The sequence below is a fragment of the Gobio gobio genome (assembly GCF_949357685.1).
Source record: "Gobio gobio genome assembly, chromosome: 16".
In the NCBI taxonomy this organism is placed as follows: domain Eukaryota; kingdom Metazoa; phylum Chordata; class Actinopteri; order Cypriniformes; family Gobionidae; genus Gobio; species Gobio gobio.
Genome location: NC_137109.1, coordinates 42,006,763 through 42,026,977, shown reverse-complemented (window position 1 = coordinate 42,026,977; position 20,215 = coordinate 42,006,763). Strand labels below are relative to the sequence as shown.

At 38.4% G+C, this 20,215-nt stretch overlaps 1 protein-coding gene across 1 annotated transcript in view; it reads right to left on the bottom strand.

The window, feature by feature from the left end:
- The window catches only part of ctnna1 (catenin (cadherin-associated protein), alpha 1), a 113,534-nt gene that overhangs the window by 63,223 nt on the left and 30,096 nt on the right, over positions 1–20,215 (bottom strand). The window contains exon 7 of the mRNA XM_079839271.1: positions 4,486–4,689. Coding sequence (XP_079695397.1) covers positions 4,486–4,689 — 204 coding nt within the window. The remainder of the gene's footprint in view (positions 1–4,485; positions 4,690–20,215) is intronic.

The window sequence follows — 20,215 nt, the reverse complement described above, 5'->3', positions numbered from 1 at the left end:
CAGCAGAGATTGGGGCACTCGGGTTAAGGTCCTGAGTAACAATTACACATCTTTCCCAACTAACAAAGGCCTGATCAATCTCTGTGCTAATCAGCAATTAATAGCAATCTATTTTTGACCAATGCAAAAAGCTTTTGTAAACCCAAGCAATAAAACGGGATGCGGCAGTCCATTATAATTCAATCTGTGTCTTTGGTTTTCTGCCTACATGTACCATTTCTGCTCAAAGATAATGAAACCTATAAAATTCAGGTTGCATAACAGTGATTAAAACATTAGTATTCATCGTAAGATTACATCAATTATGAATAGAGGTTTTATTATTTTGAGACGCTGCTCTAAAAATTAAATTTTAAATAGGTGCAGAAGCAAGAATCAAACCGAGAATATTAAGTAGGGATGCACCGAAATAAATTCTGGGGCGACCAAAACCAAAACCAAAAATGCTTTTTAAAAATGATTTACTTATTTTAAATTAGCTTATTCTTGTATCATTGTATTAATATTAGACTAATACAATTCAATCATTTTAATTATACTGAATATAATATACTTTTTTTTATTACATATACATACCGGGTGAGTGTAGAAAGCTGATGAGACAATGATGATCTGCTACGTACATGTTTACATCTGCTTCCCCATGAGATCACGCGAGGTGCTCGTCATGACATATAATTAATAATATCTTGTAGTGGGTTATGCGCAAAAAAAAAATTATTGTAGTGTGTGCATGTTTGAGATTTGAGAGAAAACAAATCTGTGAAGATTCTCCTTAGGTGAGTGACACCACCAGATTTAATAATCGGTTAGGATTTTAAAACTCCTCTAGTTTGAGCCCAGTTTAAAGCGTGGGTATTTTCGGCAGCCAAAATTTCAGTGCATCCTAATATTAAGCAAACATGAGATGAAAAAACTACATTTATGCTTATTTAAGCAACTTTAAAGCATTTACATTCAAGTTCTAAAAACCTTAATTCATTAAGCACTTAGCTTGGTCAACACAATGCCCAGAAACTGAGCTGCTGTACACAGCCATTTTATTAAATTTTTAATAAACATTCATAAACCAGAGCTGCTGCCTGAGGTTATAACTACAGAACTTGGGATTCAGATTAACCTTTCAAGACCTCTCATTTAATTTATAGAATATTAAAGTCTGCTTTACACAGATGATTTGTGGGAGGCCATTGAAATGCCCATGTGCAATCAAACCTCTCATTAAAAAAGAACAATTTGTAGAAATTTGACGTGAAATGAAATGTTTCCTGCTTTAAAAAAATTACATTGTCTTCAAATCAATTGTGTTGATACATTTTGCTTCAGTAAATTAATAAGTAAAGTTTCATCTGAAGTTTTATTATTTTGTGGTTTGAAAAATGTAAAAGGGAGGGGGGATGGGGCATTGCTAAGATATCTAGCTAAAAACAGAGGTTGAAAGAGCAAAAGACCTCCAAAAGCAGAGTCTCAGCTGCGACAAAGCCCATATGCTGTCTGGCCAATATGTCCTTCTATCAAACTAAGTCACTTCAAACAAGGCAGTTCCTTTATTCCAGGAGAAATCATATGGCTAAAAATTGAATTTAGGACACCAATTTAATCTCTGTATTATTGCAGGCCTTCTGAGTTCATTTAACGACACAGTCAGAGCACAAATTGGATGTGAGACTAGTTATTCATTCTAACAGGGGGGGGGGGGGGGGGGGGGGCTTGGCTGCACCTGTCTTACTCAAATCGAAACTTCCAGCCTATTGCACCCAATACACTCCTCCATTTAGCTGAGGATTAAAGAGTGAGAGAGATTGGAAATCCTGAAAGACTATAACAAAAAAAAAAAAAGAAAACTTTGCATTAAAAGTCCAGAGATGCCCAAATGTTAGCAATATAGCTAAAGACTTTGCAGAAAGCTCCTTGAGATTTAAAAGATTGCATCCACATTTAAATCAATCCACAAACATTGTAATTACCCTCTCTCAGAAACTAAAGAAAAATGAATGTGGTGTATGGCTGTCCATAAATCAGAAGACAAACAAAATTAATAGATGAGCTATAAAGAAAACGGTTAATGTCTTAAAATAATACTACTAACTACTTCTTCTACTACTACTAATAATAATAATAATAATAATAACATTTTTATTTACAAGTAATAATTTCTTTATATTCAGCAAGGATGCATAAATTAAAAGTGACAGAAATCTTTTGTAACCAATGTAAAAGTCTATTTCAAATGTAGTCTTTTGAATTTTGCAACACACTCCGGATTCTACATTTTGTGTTTAGTATTGCCTGGTTAGCTTTGCAGCATGCTAAAACTAAACAGGTAATTTGCTGCCTATGTAAACAATAGCTCACTTGGTTTTGTGAAGGGTATTGCCAGGTAAAGTGTCGGCCAAATCATCCAGAGGCTCCAGGAGGATTTGCTCCAGAGGTAGCCAAGAAGGATGGACCTATCATCTCCCTCATCTGTTTCTCTTGTCTGAACGAGTGAGCAGCCAAAGCCTTGTCATGTCAGCTGTGCTTCAGGGCTGAGGAGCAGTGTTTTGTGTGTTGGGGCAGACACGCTGCAAAGGCCTAGTCAAGTAGAAAACCTGTTTTGAAACATCCTGGACACTGCCTGGATGAATCTGTGGTTAAAATAAACCGGCAGCACCAAGAATGAGCAAAAAAGCGATCACAGAAATGAATGTCTCATGGACGGCATTCGTGTATTCAAAACCACAGCCCCATATCATTTAGCTGTGTGGGGACATATGGGATGACTGTCATTTTTCTGTGCAGGGACATAAAAAAAATCTATACATAAGATGAGGTTCCTTTAATAGGTCTTGTCAAATTATATTAGCATTTCTCATGCAGTCATGGTAACACAGCTAATATGGGATGACATGGCAAGCTTATTACACAGATAGCTGCATATTAGTGATTACTATCACTGCTGGAATCAATCTGGTATGATTTTTCCATTCCAAGCATGAGCACTCTTCATGAGGATCACTTGAAAATGGCACTGAAAATCGAATGTGTAATTTGACTTTTATTGAATGCTTGTGCCTTATCCATGCCAAACCCTTTGCTAGATGTTATCAGACAGCCATTTTAGGCTCTCACGCCGCAGAGTTAAAAATGGACGGTAATGACAGAGGCGCTCGCTCACAATCCTGGTCTGGAGTTACACAGAACCAGCAATGAGCCATCTGGAGCGCGTCAGCTCAGGTTGCAGAGAACATCGCCGTGTTTCCAGACAGAGCCGGGGACCTGCTGCTCGCTGACGTTTTGTAAGACTGACATAAATAGTCACTGACACCTGTGAGACATCGGCTCCCCGAACATCATCATCAGCGGTTTGTGGCACAACACCACTTCGGCTGCCCACACACCGCTATTAACATGTGACAGAAAAATTATGTTACCGTGAGCTAGGGGCATGGAACTTCTGATCTGAAAAAAGGGCCACCAAGGGTGAAAAACTTTCCAAGACAGATTCCAAGCTTTCCCTAGATATTTGGAAAGTGATAGATTTGTAGTTGGAACAGCAAACAGATGAAATGCACTACCATAGCAGCCAAAAACAAACCAAAAAAATCTGATTGGCTGGTTGGAAAGAAAAGGGCAACTCCATTTAGAAATTTAGATGGTGAAAGAGGTTGGTTAGAAAAAAAGATCTGCCATAGAGAGAATGTAGTGGGGGAGAAAAAGACAGAGGAAGACAAACAGTGATGGTACAAGGCAAGACATTCAATCCGTGTAAGAAATCGGAGGAATTAATCAGCCTGAGGATGATTCTGAGAAATGAGGTAGGGGTTTTAAAGTGGGGAATTATAGTTATAGAACACTCAACACCAGCTTGGCTTAAAAGTGGCCAATTTTCTCTCGGTGTGGGGCAAATACAGACAAATGTGTCAAAGAACTTACAAGTTCATCATTTACCAACCGGACCACAAGCATATCATATCACCCACCGCGCTGCACGCCGCAGGGGTGTAAAACAGTTGCTCTCCACTTTTTATTTCTTTAAATTTCTTTAAACTACTCAGGACTTCCAGCGGGAAAAAAATAAATAAATCTGTTACTACAAGTTAATAAATGAAGCAAAAAGAAAACAAATGAAATGAAGATCAGAGAAAACAAATAAAACCAATACTGGTGAGCAAACAAAGGGAATTATTTGAAAACAACAGCAGTCAAACAATTCAATGCACTGATCAGCAGCACAGCAGGGGGCTTGTGTGTCCTGAACCCCTCTCTTCAAAAGCCAGACGGCACAGGACAAATTGTGTTAAGACTGAAGGTCTTTATACAACACCGCCCGGCGAACGTGATGTGTGCACTGTCCCTGAAATAAAACTCCCCTCTCCTTCCCTGCAGGAGAGTGTCTGTCTCTGGTAGCAGGTGGGTACTTGCTGTTGTCATTAAGGGATGTGGGACTGCAGAAGGGGAAAAGCAGCAAATGAGAAGGAAAAACAGTATTTGACGTGCACTTACATTGCCCATATACTCGGAGAGCAGATCCTGCAGCGCCTGCCGCACAGAGTTGCATTCAGCCACGATTCGCTCACGCCGGTCGTCACGCGTGCAGGAGGAATCGGCCATGAGGGCGGCGCCACTTATGATGCTCTCCAGACGCTCCTCGAGAGAAGGCCGGAATCTCTCCTCGCTGAAACTCAGCGGGTCCACGATAATCTGCTTCTGCAGGGGGAGAGAAACAAAGAATAGGGTATTAATACTGAGAAAGTGCTTAATCTTCCTGTCTTGCTCCCTCTACTTTTAAACATCTTATGCTCTAAAATACTGCCATTCAGCATTTCTTTGCTAAATGAGAGTGTGGGGGGGGGGGGGGTTTATGCTCACATACCAAATGTCCAACTTCACAAGAGTTTGACAGTTAAACGGCCGTCATTATTGGCGGTGAGGCCTGAACAGGATTTTGGAATCTATCTCCCTGGACGCTGAGGCACAAGCTGTGATATTCATTAACTGGACAAATCAATAATTCACAAGATCTGAGATGATGGTCCGGGGCTCCTGATGTAATTTCAGGCCAACGGGTTTTGCTCAATCAGAGGCTGCATTAGCATGCCTGTGCACTTCAGCTGTTTTTTAAATCAACTCTATGTAACAGACGGCATCTTAAAAGCCATTTGTACGGTCTTCTGGGGACTAACGGGAAAAAAAAAGTGGAACAAGTGGGACAAAAATCAAGCTTAACTGCACATTATGCAAGATCTCAGACTTGGGCCATGCACATCTTGAGTAGAGTTTTCGACAGAGAGAACTGCTCGGGTAAACACCGTATTTAGTAAAAGCGCATCTTTAAGGCTACTAACCCTAAACAGCAGAGCAATTGGAGTTAAGCCTAGGGCAACAAAATGCAGTTGTGCATATAAATGATTGCTATTTTCCTTTTTGAGCCAGGATGACATTTTAGATGTCCCTACATGCCCTCTGCTGGGTACATTCACTTGGGGACATCACACTCCCCTTCTCAAAGAATAAACTTGCCAACGTCTGGTGCAATTAAAGCGATGACAAGAGTCACTAATGTGCAAGAAAAGAGATGGCTGCCTAGGAAGAAAGAAAGAAAATGGGCAGAACAGCAGCAGGCAGAATCAATCTTCAAAAAAACGTGACAATCCCCTTCATCTGATGTCATATACACAGTAAAATATTCAACAATTCAGTTTTAAGAATCCGAGTTTATTAGCCTCATCTCATCTGACCTCCTTAGCTTGCGTGTCACGTTGGCATGGCAACAAGCCTCTCTCTCTCTCTCTCTCTCTCTCTCTCTCTCTCTGACTCACTGCAAAGTCGCTCCAGCTTCAAATTAAGCAGCAAGAAGTGATGTGGAAAAAAATTTGCATGTGTGCTGAAGTTTCTGCACGGTCACCAGGAAATTAAAGACACACATGATCTGAGGTATTGAGCATTCCCCACCTCATATGTGCCCACACACTCACACCCACTTTATTTAAGCCATTTAAACAGATGGCATCTGGTTGGGCAGAGGACCGCCTCTCCTTTGTGAGGATGTCTAGTCTCCTGAAACAGCTACTACTAAGAATAGAGCAGCTACGTCTACAGCTTGAGCAGTTTTAATATACAAAGTTGTCTGCACCATTAACAATCAATGACCAAATCTCATTGGCACATCGAAACAATAGGATATGTAGAGGTGCAATGAATCACAAAACTCACAGTTCTGATCATATTACAGTTTGAGTCATGGATCAGATAATTTTTCAGATCAGCCAAAATAAAAGAAGAAATGGAACTTCGCCTTCCATTTATTAGTTAAAAAAATACACTAATTACAAGCACAGAAATACAAAAGAGAAAAAAAAGTTGCAAATAAAATGGGTCTAACACTCGTTTTACACATACTTCGTTTGCAGTGCATATGTGGGTGCATATTTTTTTCCGTACCCATGTTAATCGGTTAGAGCTTTCACGGTACACGGATGCGGTCCGGCAGTGCGGCGATCGTTTCCACACCGAGTCTATTATTTTTCCTATTGTAAGTTTTCATTTAAACTGTTTCTGAACCAGCCATAGGCAGCACCAATAAGGTTTGGAATGACATGAGGGTGAGTAATGACACGAGGGTGAGTAATGACACATTTAATTTTGGGTGTACTAACCCTTTAACGGCTGGGACTTGCCTACACCAGATGCGAGCGTTGGGTAATGAAACCCATTATAAATCGCACACACCGTCTACACTGGATACAGTATACAGATCAGAGTTTCCCATAAATTTATTTATTTGTGGCCACCGATCACAATGTTACCATTGACCGCCAAAAATAGATTTCAGTGCTTTGCATCCATTAACTGTGGTGGCCTGAAAATATATTTAAACTTCTTATAATAACATAAAAGTCTTTAAAGTCGTGTTTGGTGCCATTGCTGTCCAACAAACTAAAATCAAAAGCGCGATAAGGCTTTTGGTCCTTATCACCTAACTGCATTGCAATCATTTCCCAAAATGTAATTTGCGTGGAAATATTACAACGTCTGTAAATAGGATGATAACACAGGCAGAGACGGAACGCGCTGAAGACAGACCAGCAAGCTCACTGTTCACAATGCTTGAAATATAGGAAGAAAAAAATATAAATATTAAATTGGGGGATGGGGGTTTATATGAAAGCATCTCTAACTGGAACTGACTGTCTTCAGAAAAGTTTCAACTGCATTTTCTTTTACTCTTACCTCCGTACAATGGTAACCAAGGAAATGCTATATCGTTGCTGTTCCATAAGCACCACCTACTGTCAGAGAGTGACTTTGGCATTTTTATTCAGTCTGTCTGTTGTTTTTGTTTTGTGCATGTGTCTTATGTAGCATAATTTCACAAATCAAAAATCAGACCATTCTATTTTTGCTTGAAATTAAACAATTTAATTTATTTTTAAAATTTGTAAGACATGTGTATCAGGAAGGCGAGGAGGGCGTGAATCATCATGAATATTGATGTTACTCACACCTGGAAAGACAGACCCTCCCCTAATGGCCTATAATGGCCCACCTATTAGGTGGGACTTCGAGGGAACTAAAACAAAGAGTGTGAAGAGATTAAAAGAATGGCTTTTTGATTTGTTTGCCTTTATTTACACCACAACATAATCCAAATATGCATAGGGAAGGACAAAAAGTGGGACAAAAATAATGGACAACCATTGTTCTTTATAAGGGACTCAATATCTGTACTGTACCTAGGGTTGGGTACCGAAATCCGGTTCCAATATGGCACCGGTACTTATATAACCGGTATGTGGTACACTCATTTGTACACTTGTTCTGGCGTACACTCGACGCAGAAGTGTAAATGGGCCTTCAGCGCTATTGCAGCTGCTGTGTGTCATGTGAGAAACATGACGCGTCACCATGGAAACATTAAGGCCATGCATTCTAAAATATTTAGCCAGAGAATATGATCATATTTCAAAATAAAGCTGAAGCTCGAAGCTGGTTTGTAGCAGAGCAAGAATACAGACGACTGTTGTTATTACTGTAACTGTTTAGAGTTATATTAGGCTTGTTGTAGTTGGGTGGCTTAGGTTTTACTGTGAATTTGTAAATATGTCAATTATAATTTGTAAATAAGTAAATTGTGTTTTGTATTTATTTATATTCATACATTTAAGTATACATTAAACTTTTAATAAATGGTTCAATTTAAATAATAAATAAATAAATAAATAAAAAGCCATTTAATGTCATCCACCTCGTTTGGTGGCCTTTTAAAAAAAAAAAAAAAGTATCGGTTCAGGCACCGTTTAGGCACCGGAACCGTTTTAAAAGTATCGGTTTGGCACCGGAATCGAAAAAAACCCAAACGATACCCAACCCTAACTGTACCACATAATTTCAGTCCTTCATTAAATGTTAGGGGTGGGAGAAAAGGTTGATGCATCGCGATTCATTATCCAACGGTTCAGAATCGATTCTCAAAAATTCAGAATCGATTCGGTGTTCAATTCAAACGGCCACTTCAACACTGTGCGCGCGCGGTCACCGGCCAAACAGAAAAACCTGTTGATAGGCGAACGTTCGTATGCTGGTGAATTGGCTTTGTTTAAGATAAAACGAACAAACTACGACCAGGGGCGTCGCACCCGTGGGGACACTATTCCCGGTGAGAGGGTTCAACACCTGCATGTTTTATGCAGTTTTTCCAGAGTTTTGCTCAAATGCCTTACAGCAGTCGCTCCTCCATTTCTCTGGCCACTCTGGGTCTGCGCTCGCTCCGCAGTTTTTAATTACATTTTTTATTTCAAAAATGTATTTTGCTTATTAAATGCAAAGTTTTTAAAAAAGTCATTTCTAAATTAAGTTCATATTTCCAACAAACGAAATTCTGAGCCAAAATAACGAAGTGGTGCTCAAGTAGGCTACGCGGCGCTTTCCTTGCCATTAAAGCTTAATAACACTCCTATATCTTCGATGCGGTGGCCGGGATATACATAAACCCACAAACATCCGTGGCATAATTTTCGGAATGACTTATCGAATATTGCTGAACTACTGCACAATGTTTCAAATGAATGGAAAATTCTGAACAAAGACATAATTTTGGCGAGTGATTCGTTAAATGTCTCTAACATGACTGTTGAAGCTCGGCAAGTTTTATTAACAATGGCAATACTGTCAAACAGATATTCTAACTATAAACAAAAAACATATTAGCTCCAATTTTGGTTACAATGTAAAAGTTCATGTATTTGCACAGCAGGATAATTAGTTACCAAAAAAGTATCTTAAGAATCGTTTTGGGAATCGGATCGTTACTCCCAGAATCGGATCGGATCGTTAAGTGCCTTAAGATTCCCACCCCTATTAAATGTGTTACATTTGTTTTGCTTAACCTATTAAACACAATTTAAATCCTAAAAAGAATTATAACGTCATCAAAATAAATATCAATTGTTACACACAAACCATCTAAAGCTTTTGTAGCATTATATACTACCACTCAAAAGTTTGGGGTCAGTCAGAATTGGTTTTAAATAAATTCATAGTTTTATTCAGCAAGAATGCATTAAATGTGTCAAAAGTGTTAGTAAAGACATTTTAATGTTACAAGAGCTTTTTTAAGTTTCTATTTATTAAAGAATTCTGATTTTTTTTTTACATAACTTTTCAACATGGATCTCCCATTACAGTTTCACCCTGAATATCAATAATTTGTTTGCAATACACAAACAGATGTTCCAGTCGCGTTTAAAAGGCATTTTACTCGCAATCACCTAGTTTGCAGAACAAACTAAACTGACAAACTAATTTCACATATTTTAGTCTGGCAATAATTCAACTAGTAGCCTACAATGTGAAGTTGATTCAACAATAATGCTAATAATATAAGTGAGAATAAAGTTTTGCCTTAATTCTCATCCCGTCCTTCGGATGAGACGCTAAACCGAGGTCCTGACTCTCTGTGGTCATTTAAAAACCCAGGCATCCTGGCCAAATTTGTCCATTGGCCCCTGTCCATCATGGCCTCCTAATCATCCCCATATATAAACAATTGGCTTCATCAGTCGGTCTCCTCTCCACCACTGAGCTGGTGTGTGGTGGGCGTTCTGGCGCAATATGGCTGCCGTCGCATCATCCAGGTGGATGCTGCACATTGGTGGTGGTTGAGGAGATTCCCCCATTCTATGTAAAGCGCTTTGAGTGCCTAGAAAAGCGCTTTATAAATGTAACAAATTAATTATAATAATCTTAAAATTGTGTTCTTATGATGTAAATCCAAGGTAAACTCTGTGTGTCTTCCGAACTCAATGAAAATCAGAAGAATGATGAAGCTGATGACTTGTTTTGAGGAGCTGCTTGAGAAACTTGATCTCTCGTTGCTTTCATATGGATTACATAAACAGAATTTTTTTTATATAAATTACTTTGTTTAAAAGTAGACGCATCCTGTTTGTTTTCTTTATATAGCGAAAAGCACAACATTTAGTTTTTATCGTGAGTGTGCACAAATAAAAGTAGACACTACAAACTCTGTAAAGACATATCTTTCATGTCTGTGAGGCCAAAAATTACAGAGTATTTTAAATTTTACGCTGTCATGAGGTAAAATCCAGCAGAACGCACCAGCGCGTTCTCCGTGTTCAGGGGGTTAAAAACTGCTTCTGCTACATGTGTGTAGCATCTTTGGATCGTGATTCAATTCAGTGGTTGCCTCGAATTTCAAATAGCTACAGATATTTTTGTAATAGTGCAAAGAAACTACATTTATTTAAATAAATAAATGGCCAATTTGCTTGTGAATTTTTATTTTTTATTATAATCGGCCGATCAGCGATTATAAATCATGATTGGTGCATCCTTACTTTTTATTTTGTTTTGTTGGAGCACATTTTTTTTTTGCCAGGGGCAAGTAAACATTTGGACCACTTGCCCAACTGGGCCAGTAGGGAACAAAAATGGAGCCCTGGTGAGTGTTTGTGTGAGTGCTTTGTGAACAGCGTCAAAGATTTCTATTTACAACATGTTTTTGCAGCGTTGAGCTTTATAGCCAATCACAGACATATCTGTTGAGCACATAAATGCAATTGTAACGTTCGGAAATAAACACAACATTGCCCATAGAATCACCTAAACTACAAAAGGATGTCAGTATTTCCTGATGACTGCTTTGCTCAACCATGCATTGTGTCATGGGCTTTTTTGTTTGTTTGTTTTTTGCTCAAGCCACTGTGACAAGCAACATCCAGCAATTAAGAAAACAGTCCAGCAGGAAAAAAAAGGTAATCTAGTGATTCAAGGCAATGTCTACACAGGTTTGGCTGATGGTAAATCACTCAAAACAGCTAAAACAAAACTATAAGAGGTTTTATCATCACTGGAAATCATTAAAAGAGAAGGTGGTATGGCAATAATAATTCAACTGTGCGCTGATCGATCTGTGGGATGAGCTCTATATAGCATCTCCAGAAAAGCAGCATGCAAGGTCAAGAGTAAAAAACTGGGCCAATCACATAGTACAGCACAATCAATATAATGAAAGTCTGAGGGTACCGATAATTCTAGCAGCCGCAGGTACGGATAGAGCTGCAGGCTGCGAGAAATCTCAATGTGCTTTGTGCAGAGTATTGATTGGCTAAGAATAGGAAAAATCAGGACATTTGCGTCACTTACAAATTAACCATGTCACACCGTTAGCCTTAGGGTCACCACAAATGCATTATTTTAAAAACTCTTAATTCGTTTAAAACAGCTCAGATTTATTGCCTCTCACAGATACTCAATCTGATGAACCATACGCAATGATGATAAAATCTATGAACTTAATTTTGTTGCCAGCTTTAAATTGTTTCCCGGTGCATCCTGCAGTCTTGCTTCACTCGATTAAATTATCACTTCCTAATGGTTGAGCTAAAAAAAACAAACAAAAAAAAAGACAAGAAAACAGCAAAATGTCAACTAGATCGTAAAGAAAATGTGAATGGAAGAAAATGTGAATGGTGCTTGCTCTGTGCAACTACACTGCCTTTAGCCATAAAATGCTAGCATGATTAGCATATTTTTAACAAAATTCTATTTATGTTGCTAAAACATTTAACATGTTGCTTGTCACATGCTAACACGATAAACATGTTGCTAACATGGTGCTAAGACTATTAGCATGTTTTATCAAGATGCTAATGTTTGTCTAATGCTAATGTTAAGGTTAGCATTTTGTTAACATGATGCTAACATGCTTTAAAGCTTCAAAAGATATTGCGAAGCATATATTAACATGTTTTTACAATATTTTAACCAACCACACAGCTAGGTAATGCTAATATTTTGACTTGTTTTATCATGTTTTAAGATTTTAAACATGTTTTAGCAAAAAACTATATAAAGTCTATATGATGTTCTGATGCAGAGATATGGGTCTTGTTAAACGGTTGCTAGGGTACACCGTTTGGTCGCTAGGGAGTGGCTTGGAAGCTGCCAATTATAGTACTATAAAAATGCCTCTATGATATTTGGATTTGTAGATTATCCCTCTATGGGTTTGAGTTGCTAGGGTGCTCAATAATGGTTACTAGGGTGTACCTAGGAAGTATTTTGTGATGTCGGTTTGTTGCCCCGAAATAAACGAACCCACCCTCATGTTTCTATGACACTTCTATCCAAAGATACCCTTTTGAATGAAAGTCTATGGAACTTGTTGCTAGGGTGATCTAAATGGTTTCTTGGCCATGGATTGCTTCACGATGATCCTGAGAGACTGATTGGTTGTCTGAGTAAAATGAGGGCGCCGCCTTGTCTCTATGACACTGTGATGCAAAATTATGTTCAATACAAAATCCCTATGCAAGTTACCACAGTAGGAAAAACATGTATGCGCAATCCCTGCTTCATGGGCCATCCCTTCACCATAGTATGTCTATGGGACAATTTTGGCCAGCTCTTGCCCATCAGGAGTACAACTTGCACTCCATTACGAAGCATGTTCTTACAAGGCCTGCCAGCCTCTTCAAATGTGGTAACTCACATTTGTTTCTACAAAATCCTTGCTCGGAGCTATGACCTGTCAAAGTTTGTTGCAAATTTTGCTGCCGCTGTGCGAACAACGTATGCCCGATAAACGTCATAGCACACTTCTCAATCCGCACGATTTTAAACCTCATTCATGGGTCTACGACGAACTCTGTGGGACAAGTTATGCGCAGATATTTGTACGGAAGAAGCCGCCGCACATGAGTAATAATAGTGTGCTTCGCCTTACAGGCAAGCACCACTAATAAAAGGCCTAATGCTGTGGAATCCAACCCTGGGCGTAAAACAAAGATGAAGGATACAGTTGATAAGTCCATCGACAAAAGTGACAAACAACACATTCTGGGCTCCAGTCAGAGGCAGGAAAAAAAGAGGATGTCAGTTCATTGTTGTAGATAATTGCAGTGTAAAAAGGAAAAAGGGAACGAATGATGGGTGTAGGGGAGCGAAAGAGCGAGAACAGAGAGAGACTGACTCATGCTACTACACCTACAGCTCTGGAGAGATGACTAATGAATTCTGTATTAATCTCAACATCCAGAAGTATTTGCAGTCAAGGGGTAAGATGAGAGTAAGGAAGCAAAAAGATATATATATATATATATATATATATATTAGGGCTGGGCAAATTAACGCGTTAACGTGGGCGATTAATTTTTTCAGCTTAACGCAATTAAAATATTTAACGCAAATAACGCAGCGTCCGTTTTTATATACATTTTTGCTTAGCGTTACATGATCATCACGCTCTTATTCATGTAAATGCTTCCAAGCGTGACAAGACACACGCGAACACGCTGTATGCCAATGTCCTGTGTGTGTGTGTGTGTGTGTGTGTGTGTGTGTGTGTGTGTGTGTGTGTGTGTGTGTGTGTGTGTGTGTGTGTGTGTGTGTGTGTGTCAGTGTCCTGTCTGTGTGGATGCGTCTCATGTCAGCTAATCAAGGGACACACACACACACACACACTCGACGCATAGATAGACTCGCGTCAGTTTCCTGCTCACATCGAGTTCTCTTTTTTTCTCACATCGAGACTTGAACAAACAATAACACAGAGGATTTTGAGTATTCTCATATTAGGAGTCTTAAATTAGTTAAATAACGTCTTACATGAACTTAAAGAGTTGTGAGGAAATGATCATCTCCAGATGCGCGGGACAGCGCGTGAGATCCGCGGCTGTTCTTAAAGTGACAGGAGCACTGATGATGTCCGTCATTAATGTTCATCAAAGAACAACGGGAACAGAAAATTTTAGCTTTAATGATGATTCATCTATATTTCATTTATTATTTATGCAGTTAAGAAAGATAACTATTACATTTCTGTATATGTATAACAGGGAAGGCCATGGGTAAATATAACATTTATTATTTTGGGTTTATGTAAAGATTGTTTTAAGTTCACTTAAATTAAAAGTTGTTTTTTTTAAAGCCTAATAAATGTTGAAATTGGGAGCTTTCAGTTATACTGTAATGTAACGTCCTTAATGTTTCATAGACACTTTAGTATCAGTAATACTGGCCTTCATTCATAAAAATATGACAATACAACACATATTTAAAATATGCTGTCTTTAAATTGTTTATACATTAATTTGGAGAGTAACTGAAATTACTACAATATCAAAATATTAAAAACGTAAAATATTAAAAACTTGCGATTAATCGCGATTAATTACAGAAAAAAGTGTGATTAATTAGTTAATTTTTTTTAATCGATGCCCAGCACTAATAAATAAATAAATATATATATATATATGAGAAGAGGCCACCCTTTTTTTTCCATATATAAAAGGCCCTGTAGGTAACGGAGCATGTGAGCCCCAGAGACAGCAGATTTTGAAGATCAGAGCTTTCTAAAGTCCCTGAGCTCCGAGCCAACCACCCCAGAGACAGTTTGGAGAAACAAAGGGAGAACAAAACACAACAACCCATTACTCCAGTAATTAAAGGCCCCAGAATTGAGGATGAGAATGCACTTTTGTCCAAAAAAATAAAAAAAATTAATGGAGAGAACAGAGTGACATGGTTTGATTTGATGTTTTGGTTCTCTCTTTAGCAAGATGAAGCCGCTCCTGACTCCTTTGTGTGAGAAATATTTCAACAGCTAATCGAGGCAAAGGGAATCTGATGAGCAAACCCTCTTGCCACAAGAGACTGAGACAAATACCTGCGGTGACAGATTTTTTTGCAAATTTAACAGGAGGAATGCATAGCCTTAATTGACTTCACACTAGGGCTGCACAAATAATCAAATTTCTTTTATAATCAATTACGATTGCCACAATTACGTAATAATTCAAAGCTGCGATTACAAAAAAAAATTCACTTAACATTTATTCTGTGCGCTTAAAGTCCCTGTTAAGGCAATTCTGAGATTTGCTTCTAAACACATTATAAATGTTAGAAATGTATTGCTGAAACACGTTATAAAGACTGAACTGTGTAGTACTGAATTGTGGAGTTAAACAGTTTTTTGAGAAGGGGCTCGCTGCAGCCTGCGGTGGACGTCCAACTCCACCATCAGCCAAGATTTTATTGGTCATGGTAGTTGTATTTTTAAATTACGCTGGGTTTCTCATCCACTATTGACTTGCCATTAGTTTATCACCATTTGAATATCAATATTAATTTCCGCAAACATTGAACATAAGATTAACGTAAATCTAATTACTAGTCTTCTCCACTAGATGTAACCCTCTCATTGGCCTTGCGCGATGTTACAAAGGAGCGAGAGGCGCGCGGCCTGTTATTCATTCATTCATTCAGTGTAGACATGTGCCGGTATACGGTAATACGATATACCGCAATAATGAACATGCACAATATTGTTATCATGGGCACTTCAAAATACAGTGAATAATTATTTCTTACGAATTATTCCGATTTTTAGAATTAATTTTAAGAATACTTTACCCATCAACCGTTTAAAATGAACAATAAGTAAAAGAGGAACAAGCACTGATGTAAATAAACTCATAGTGCATGAGCCGAGCACATGGCGAAACAAGTGAAGGAGATGCGCATTCACTCTCTCTGACAGCAGAGGGCGCTGACGGAACAGCAGAAATGCAGCCGTTTCCCCGGTAATCCTCGTAAACAAAACGATACGGTGCTCGTCACATAACCTAATACTTAAAGGGGTGGTAAAACACATTGTTTTTGAAGGCTTGATTGTGTTTGTGGGGTGCACTGTAACATGTGTTCATGCTTCGTTTTTTTAAAAAAAACATTATTTTTCATATATTTGACATTTATTCTACACTGCTCTGTCCCTCCTTGTAAAACGGTCTGATGCTTTCCGGGTTGTATGAAGCCAGTCCCTCAAAAATACGCAATGGGCTCAGACTGGTTAGCTGGCCCAGTGTGTTGTGATTCGCTAACCGCAGTGTACGTTTGTCGGAAACGTCACGGCCCTTACCTTACCGGTAGACTGTGCTTTGGTCAGTATTAGAAACGATGGCGTCAATAAAACCACACCAATCTGAGCCCGAATCAGACCCAGAACATTTTAGTGAAGATGATCGAGCAGAACCTGTTCAGTCCTAATGAGTAAAGACTGCGGATCTATAGTGATCGCTACTGAATGGCACTGTTACTTTTGTATTTTTAGAACGATTATAGCCAAATATCTGTCGCAAGAACTATTAACCCAAAACACTAAACACTGGCTTTACTATAGTAGCCAAATCACACACAGAACCATGTTTAGCATGGCTGTAGATACATAATACATAAAAGCTCTAATCAAAGAATAATTTACACTAATGCCAAGTTCGCTGTTGAGATTTTAACGTTAGTGTTTGTAACGATAGGTGTTCGTCGGATAACGTTAAGTATGAATAAGCATTTAACAGACTGGTTTGCAGAACAGCGTTGTCATCTGTTTACTTCCTTGCTACAACCTATTACAGGAAAACACATCGATGAAAAATAAATCAGACTTACAGGTTGTGGCCCGTAAACAGCTTCTGTTTGTAAATCCAGCTTTCAGGTCAAGCCGTTGTGCATATCCTGTATTGAACTCGCGAACATTGTGAAAGTTTTCCTCCGTGAAATGTGCTGCGGGAGGGAGCCCCGCGCGCGTCGTGCATTCACACACTGGCCGCGTTTGTCTCACGCAGCTGACGTTGTGCAAATCCGGTGTTGAACTCGCGAACATTGGGAAAGTTTCCCTCCGTGAGATGTGCTGCGGGAGCCCCGCAAGTGCCTGTTCCCTTCTGTCTCATACACACGTATGTTAAAACGCTCTGCAACGCACCCCTGTCCCTATGAAGGCTGAACAAAGCAAGTACCCCAGACCTGCAATCCGGATGAATATAACAGCGTTTCCTCGGCATCGCGGCAACAACACTCCAGCCTAACTATACCACAACAGCGCCGCGATACAAAATGGCCCCCCCCCCCCCCCCTATTTAATATTCTCGGAGGAGGGGTTTATGTAAATATTGAGCCTGGTGATGTCACCAACCCTGGAGGAATGTGTGTAGTCGCCTACTGGCCGTTTGCTGTAGTTCTTAGAAATGGATTTCTTTAAAAGCAAATATCTCCCTTTGCTTTAAACTTTGAACGTTGTAACTTTGCAGATGTTGTTTATGCTAAAGCAGCAACATTACACGCTAGCTAAAGTTAGAATAGTGAAATCGTGGTTTACCACCCCTTTAATACTTAAAGACTTAAGACTATTCATTTTCAAACTTAAACATTTAATATTTGAATCTGGACTAAATTACATGCCCTAGATATTATTTGAATATGTTCTGATTGTTGTTCAATCACACACTTTACAATAAGGCTCTAATATTTAACATTAGCTCATTCATTAACAAACTGACAATGAAAAATACTTTTAAAGCATGTATTAATCTTAGTCAAAAGTAAGTTTCAGCATTTAATAACGCATTATTAAAATCAAAAGTTGTAACTATTATTTAATGGACCTGAGCTAACACTAACAGTTGCTTTTTTTAACTAACATTATCAAATAATAATAACTGTAAAAATGTAGCTATTCGCTCTTTGTTAATGTTAATGCATTAACCAGTGAGACCTTATTGTAAAGCGTCACCTATTGCTCTTTATAATTCTTTAGCACTTTAATCTGTTTTAAATATTTGTTTACTTTATACATTTTTGTGTATTGCTTTATTGTATTTAAATGTTTGGTTCTTTTTGTTATAAGAAAGTTATTAAACCTGTTAAAGTATGACAACACTTTTTGCAACGAATTTCAATATCGTGATAATACCGTACACCATGATAAAAGCTTCAGCAATTAATCGCAAAATGAAAATTTTATACCGGCACATGCCTAATTCAGTGGTTAAATGGCGGCTTCCGGTGCGTTGACGTTTGTAATGCTGAGGTGAAATGCTACAAATCTGCAGAACCATTTGATGAGACCTCACCCAGATGTTGCAACACCAGAACAGCCGACTGAGCCAATAGTATCCAGCTGCAGCCCCGCAGCACACCAGTTTCAGAACACCAGTTTCAGAACCCGATCCACAGAACCGGAAGTGAGGGGCGGGGCTTAAACAGTCATAGTTTCGCTATCCATATATGTAATTTTCTTTTGATAAATATAAGCTGTTTTCACATGGATTTTGATCGGATTGATGTCTACAATATTTAACAACAATACTTTTAAATAAAGTATCCAAAAAAAAAAATATTAATAAATGTATAACATGTTGTAAAGTGTTTCTCATTTGACTATAGATATATTAGTATTATTTTGTACACATTCATGTTGTTCCAAATAATACTGACAGAAAATAGCCTATGAGATTTAATGTTAATGGACACAAACACTGTAGTTTATTGTTACTTTAACAATACTACAACTTTTTATTTTTATTTAAAAAAATATATTAGGCCTAATACATTTGTAACATGTTATAAAGTGTTTCCCATTTGACTATTATTTCGATTGAAAATAATAGACAGAGAATGTGACATTTCTATTTTTCAAATGTCAAATAAAAATAACCATTTAATACAAGGCCTTAAAGTGAAACGTGTTTCTCTGAAAGAAAACAAATAGGACATACATAAAATATTTCTAAAATAATAGGTTTAAAACGAATTTAAACGGCACATAATAAAAATTAAAAACATGCAAAAAAACTTAAAACACAAAAACTTGTGACTCTTAAGGCCAATTTATACTTCTGCGTCGAGTGCACGGCGTACCCTACGCATAGACGCGTTGGATACGGCGTACCCTACGCCGTAGCCTGACGCGCACCTCTCCAAAAATGTAACAACGCGTCAATTCTACGCGGACCGCAAGCGCTGTGATTGGTCTGCCAGAACCCTTCCCTCAGGTCAATAAATAAATAAAAAATCTGCGATAGGAGTGTGTGTGTGTGTGTGTCCAGAAATTGGATGATAGTTCCTTACGTCTGCTATAATACATTATTTTGCAGTCCAGCGATTCTTTATGGTAGTAAATAAATACATAGATCCGCTGAATATAGTTTATTTATTTTCTCATTAAAACCAAAGATGTTAATCAGTAATTGTATATCAAGAACAGGGACACATTAGGGTATATTTCGTGAATGAAGTCTCCGCAACAACAATCGCTTGCTGAGCCACCGCTGCTGAAAACAGCGGCCACGAGCTCCGCATGGTTTCACAAATGCATTCCAGCGCCAGATCGCCTTATTTAACTTTACTAATCAACTAGAGATGCTTAATTTGTATTAGATACAACAACTCAAGCTGCAAGAAAAGCCGCTCTCTCACTGCTGCTGATATTCCGACATGAATGTACAGATTCTACACATCGAGCTGGTTCTTCTTCGGCTGTTGTCTTGATTACACCAACATGCCCGAGGACACTGCCTTCTAGCGTCTGCATGTGGAATTGCACATTGACGCAGACAACAGCGCAGAAGTATAAATGCTCACGACGGCGTCGGCTACGCGCGTAGCCTACGGCGTACACTACGGCGTACACTCGACGCAGAAGTATAAATGGGCCTTTACGGCGTACACTCGACGCAGAAGTATAAATGGGCCTTTAAGCCCATATCATGGCATTTCTGCAGAAATACTTGAGATGAAAGTGTTTTCATCTCTGAAAACTAAATGTATACGTTTTATTAATAAATAATTATTTAATATTAAGACAAATATATACAGACAAATATATATAGACAAAATATCTTTTGACAAATGCAAAAAAGTTTTAATGATAAAGCGTGAA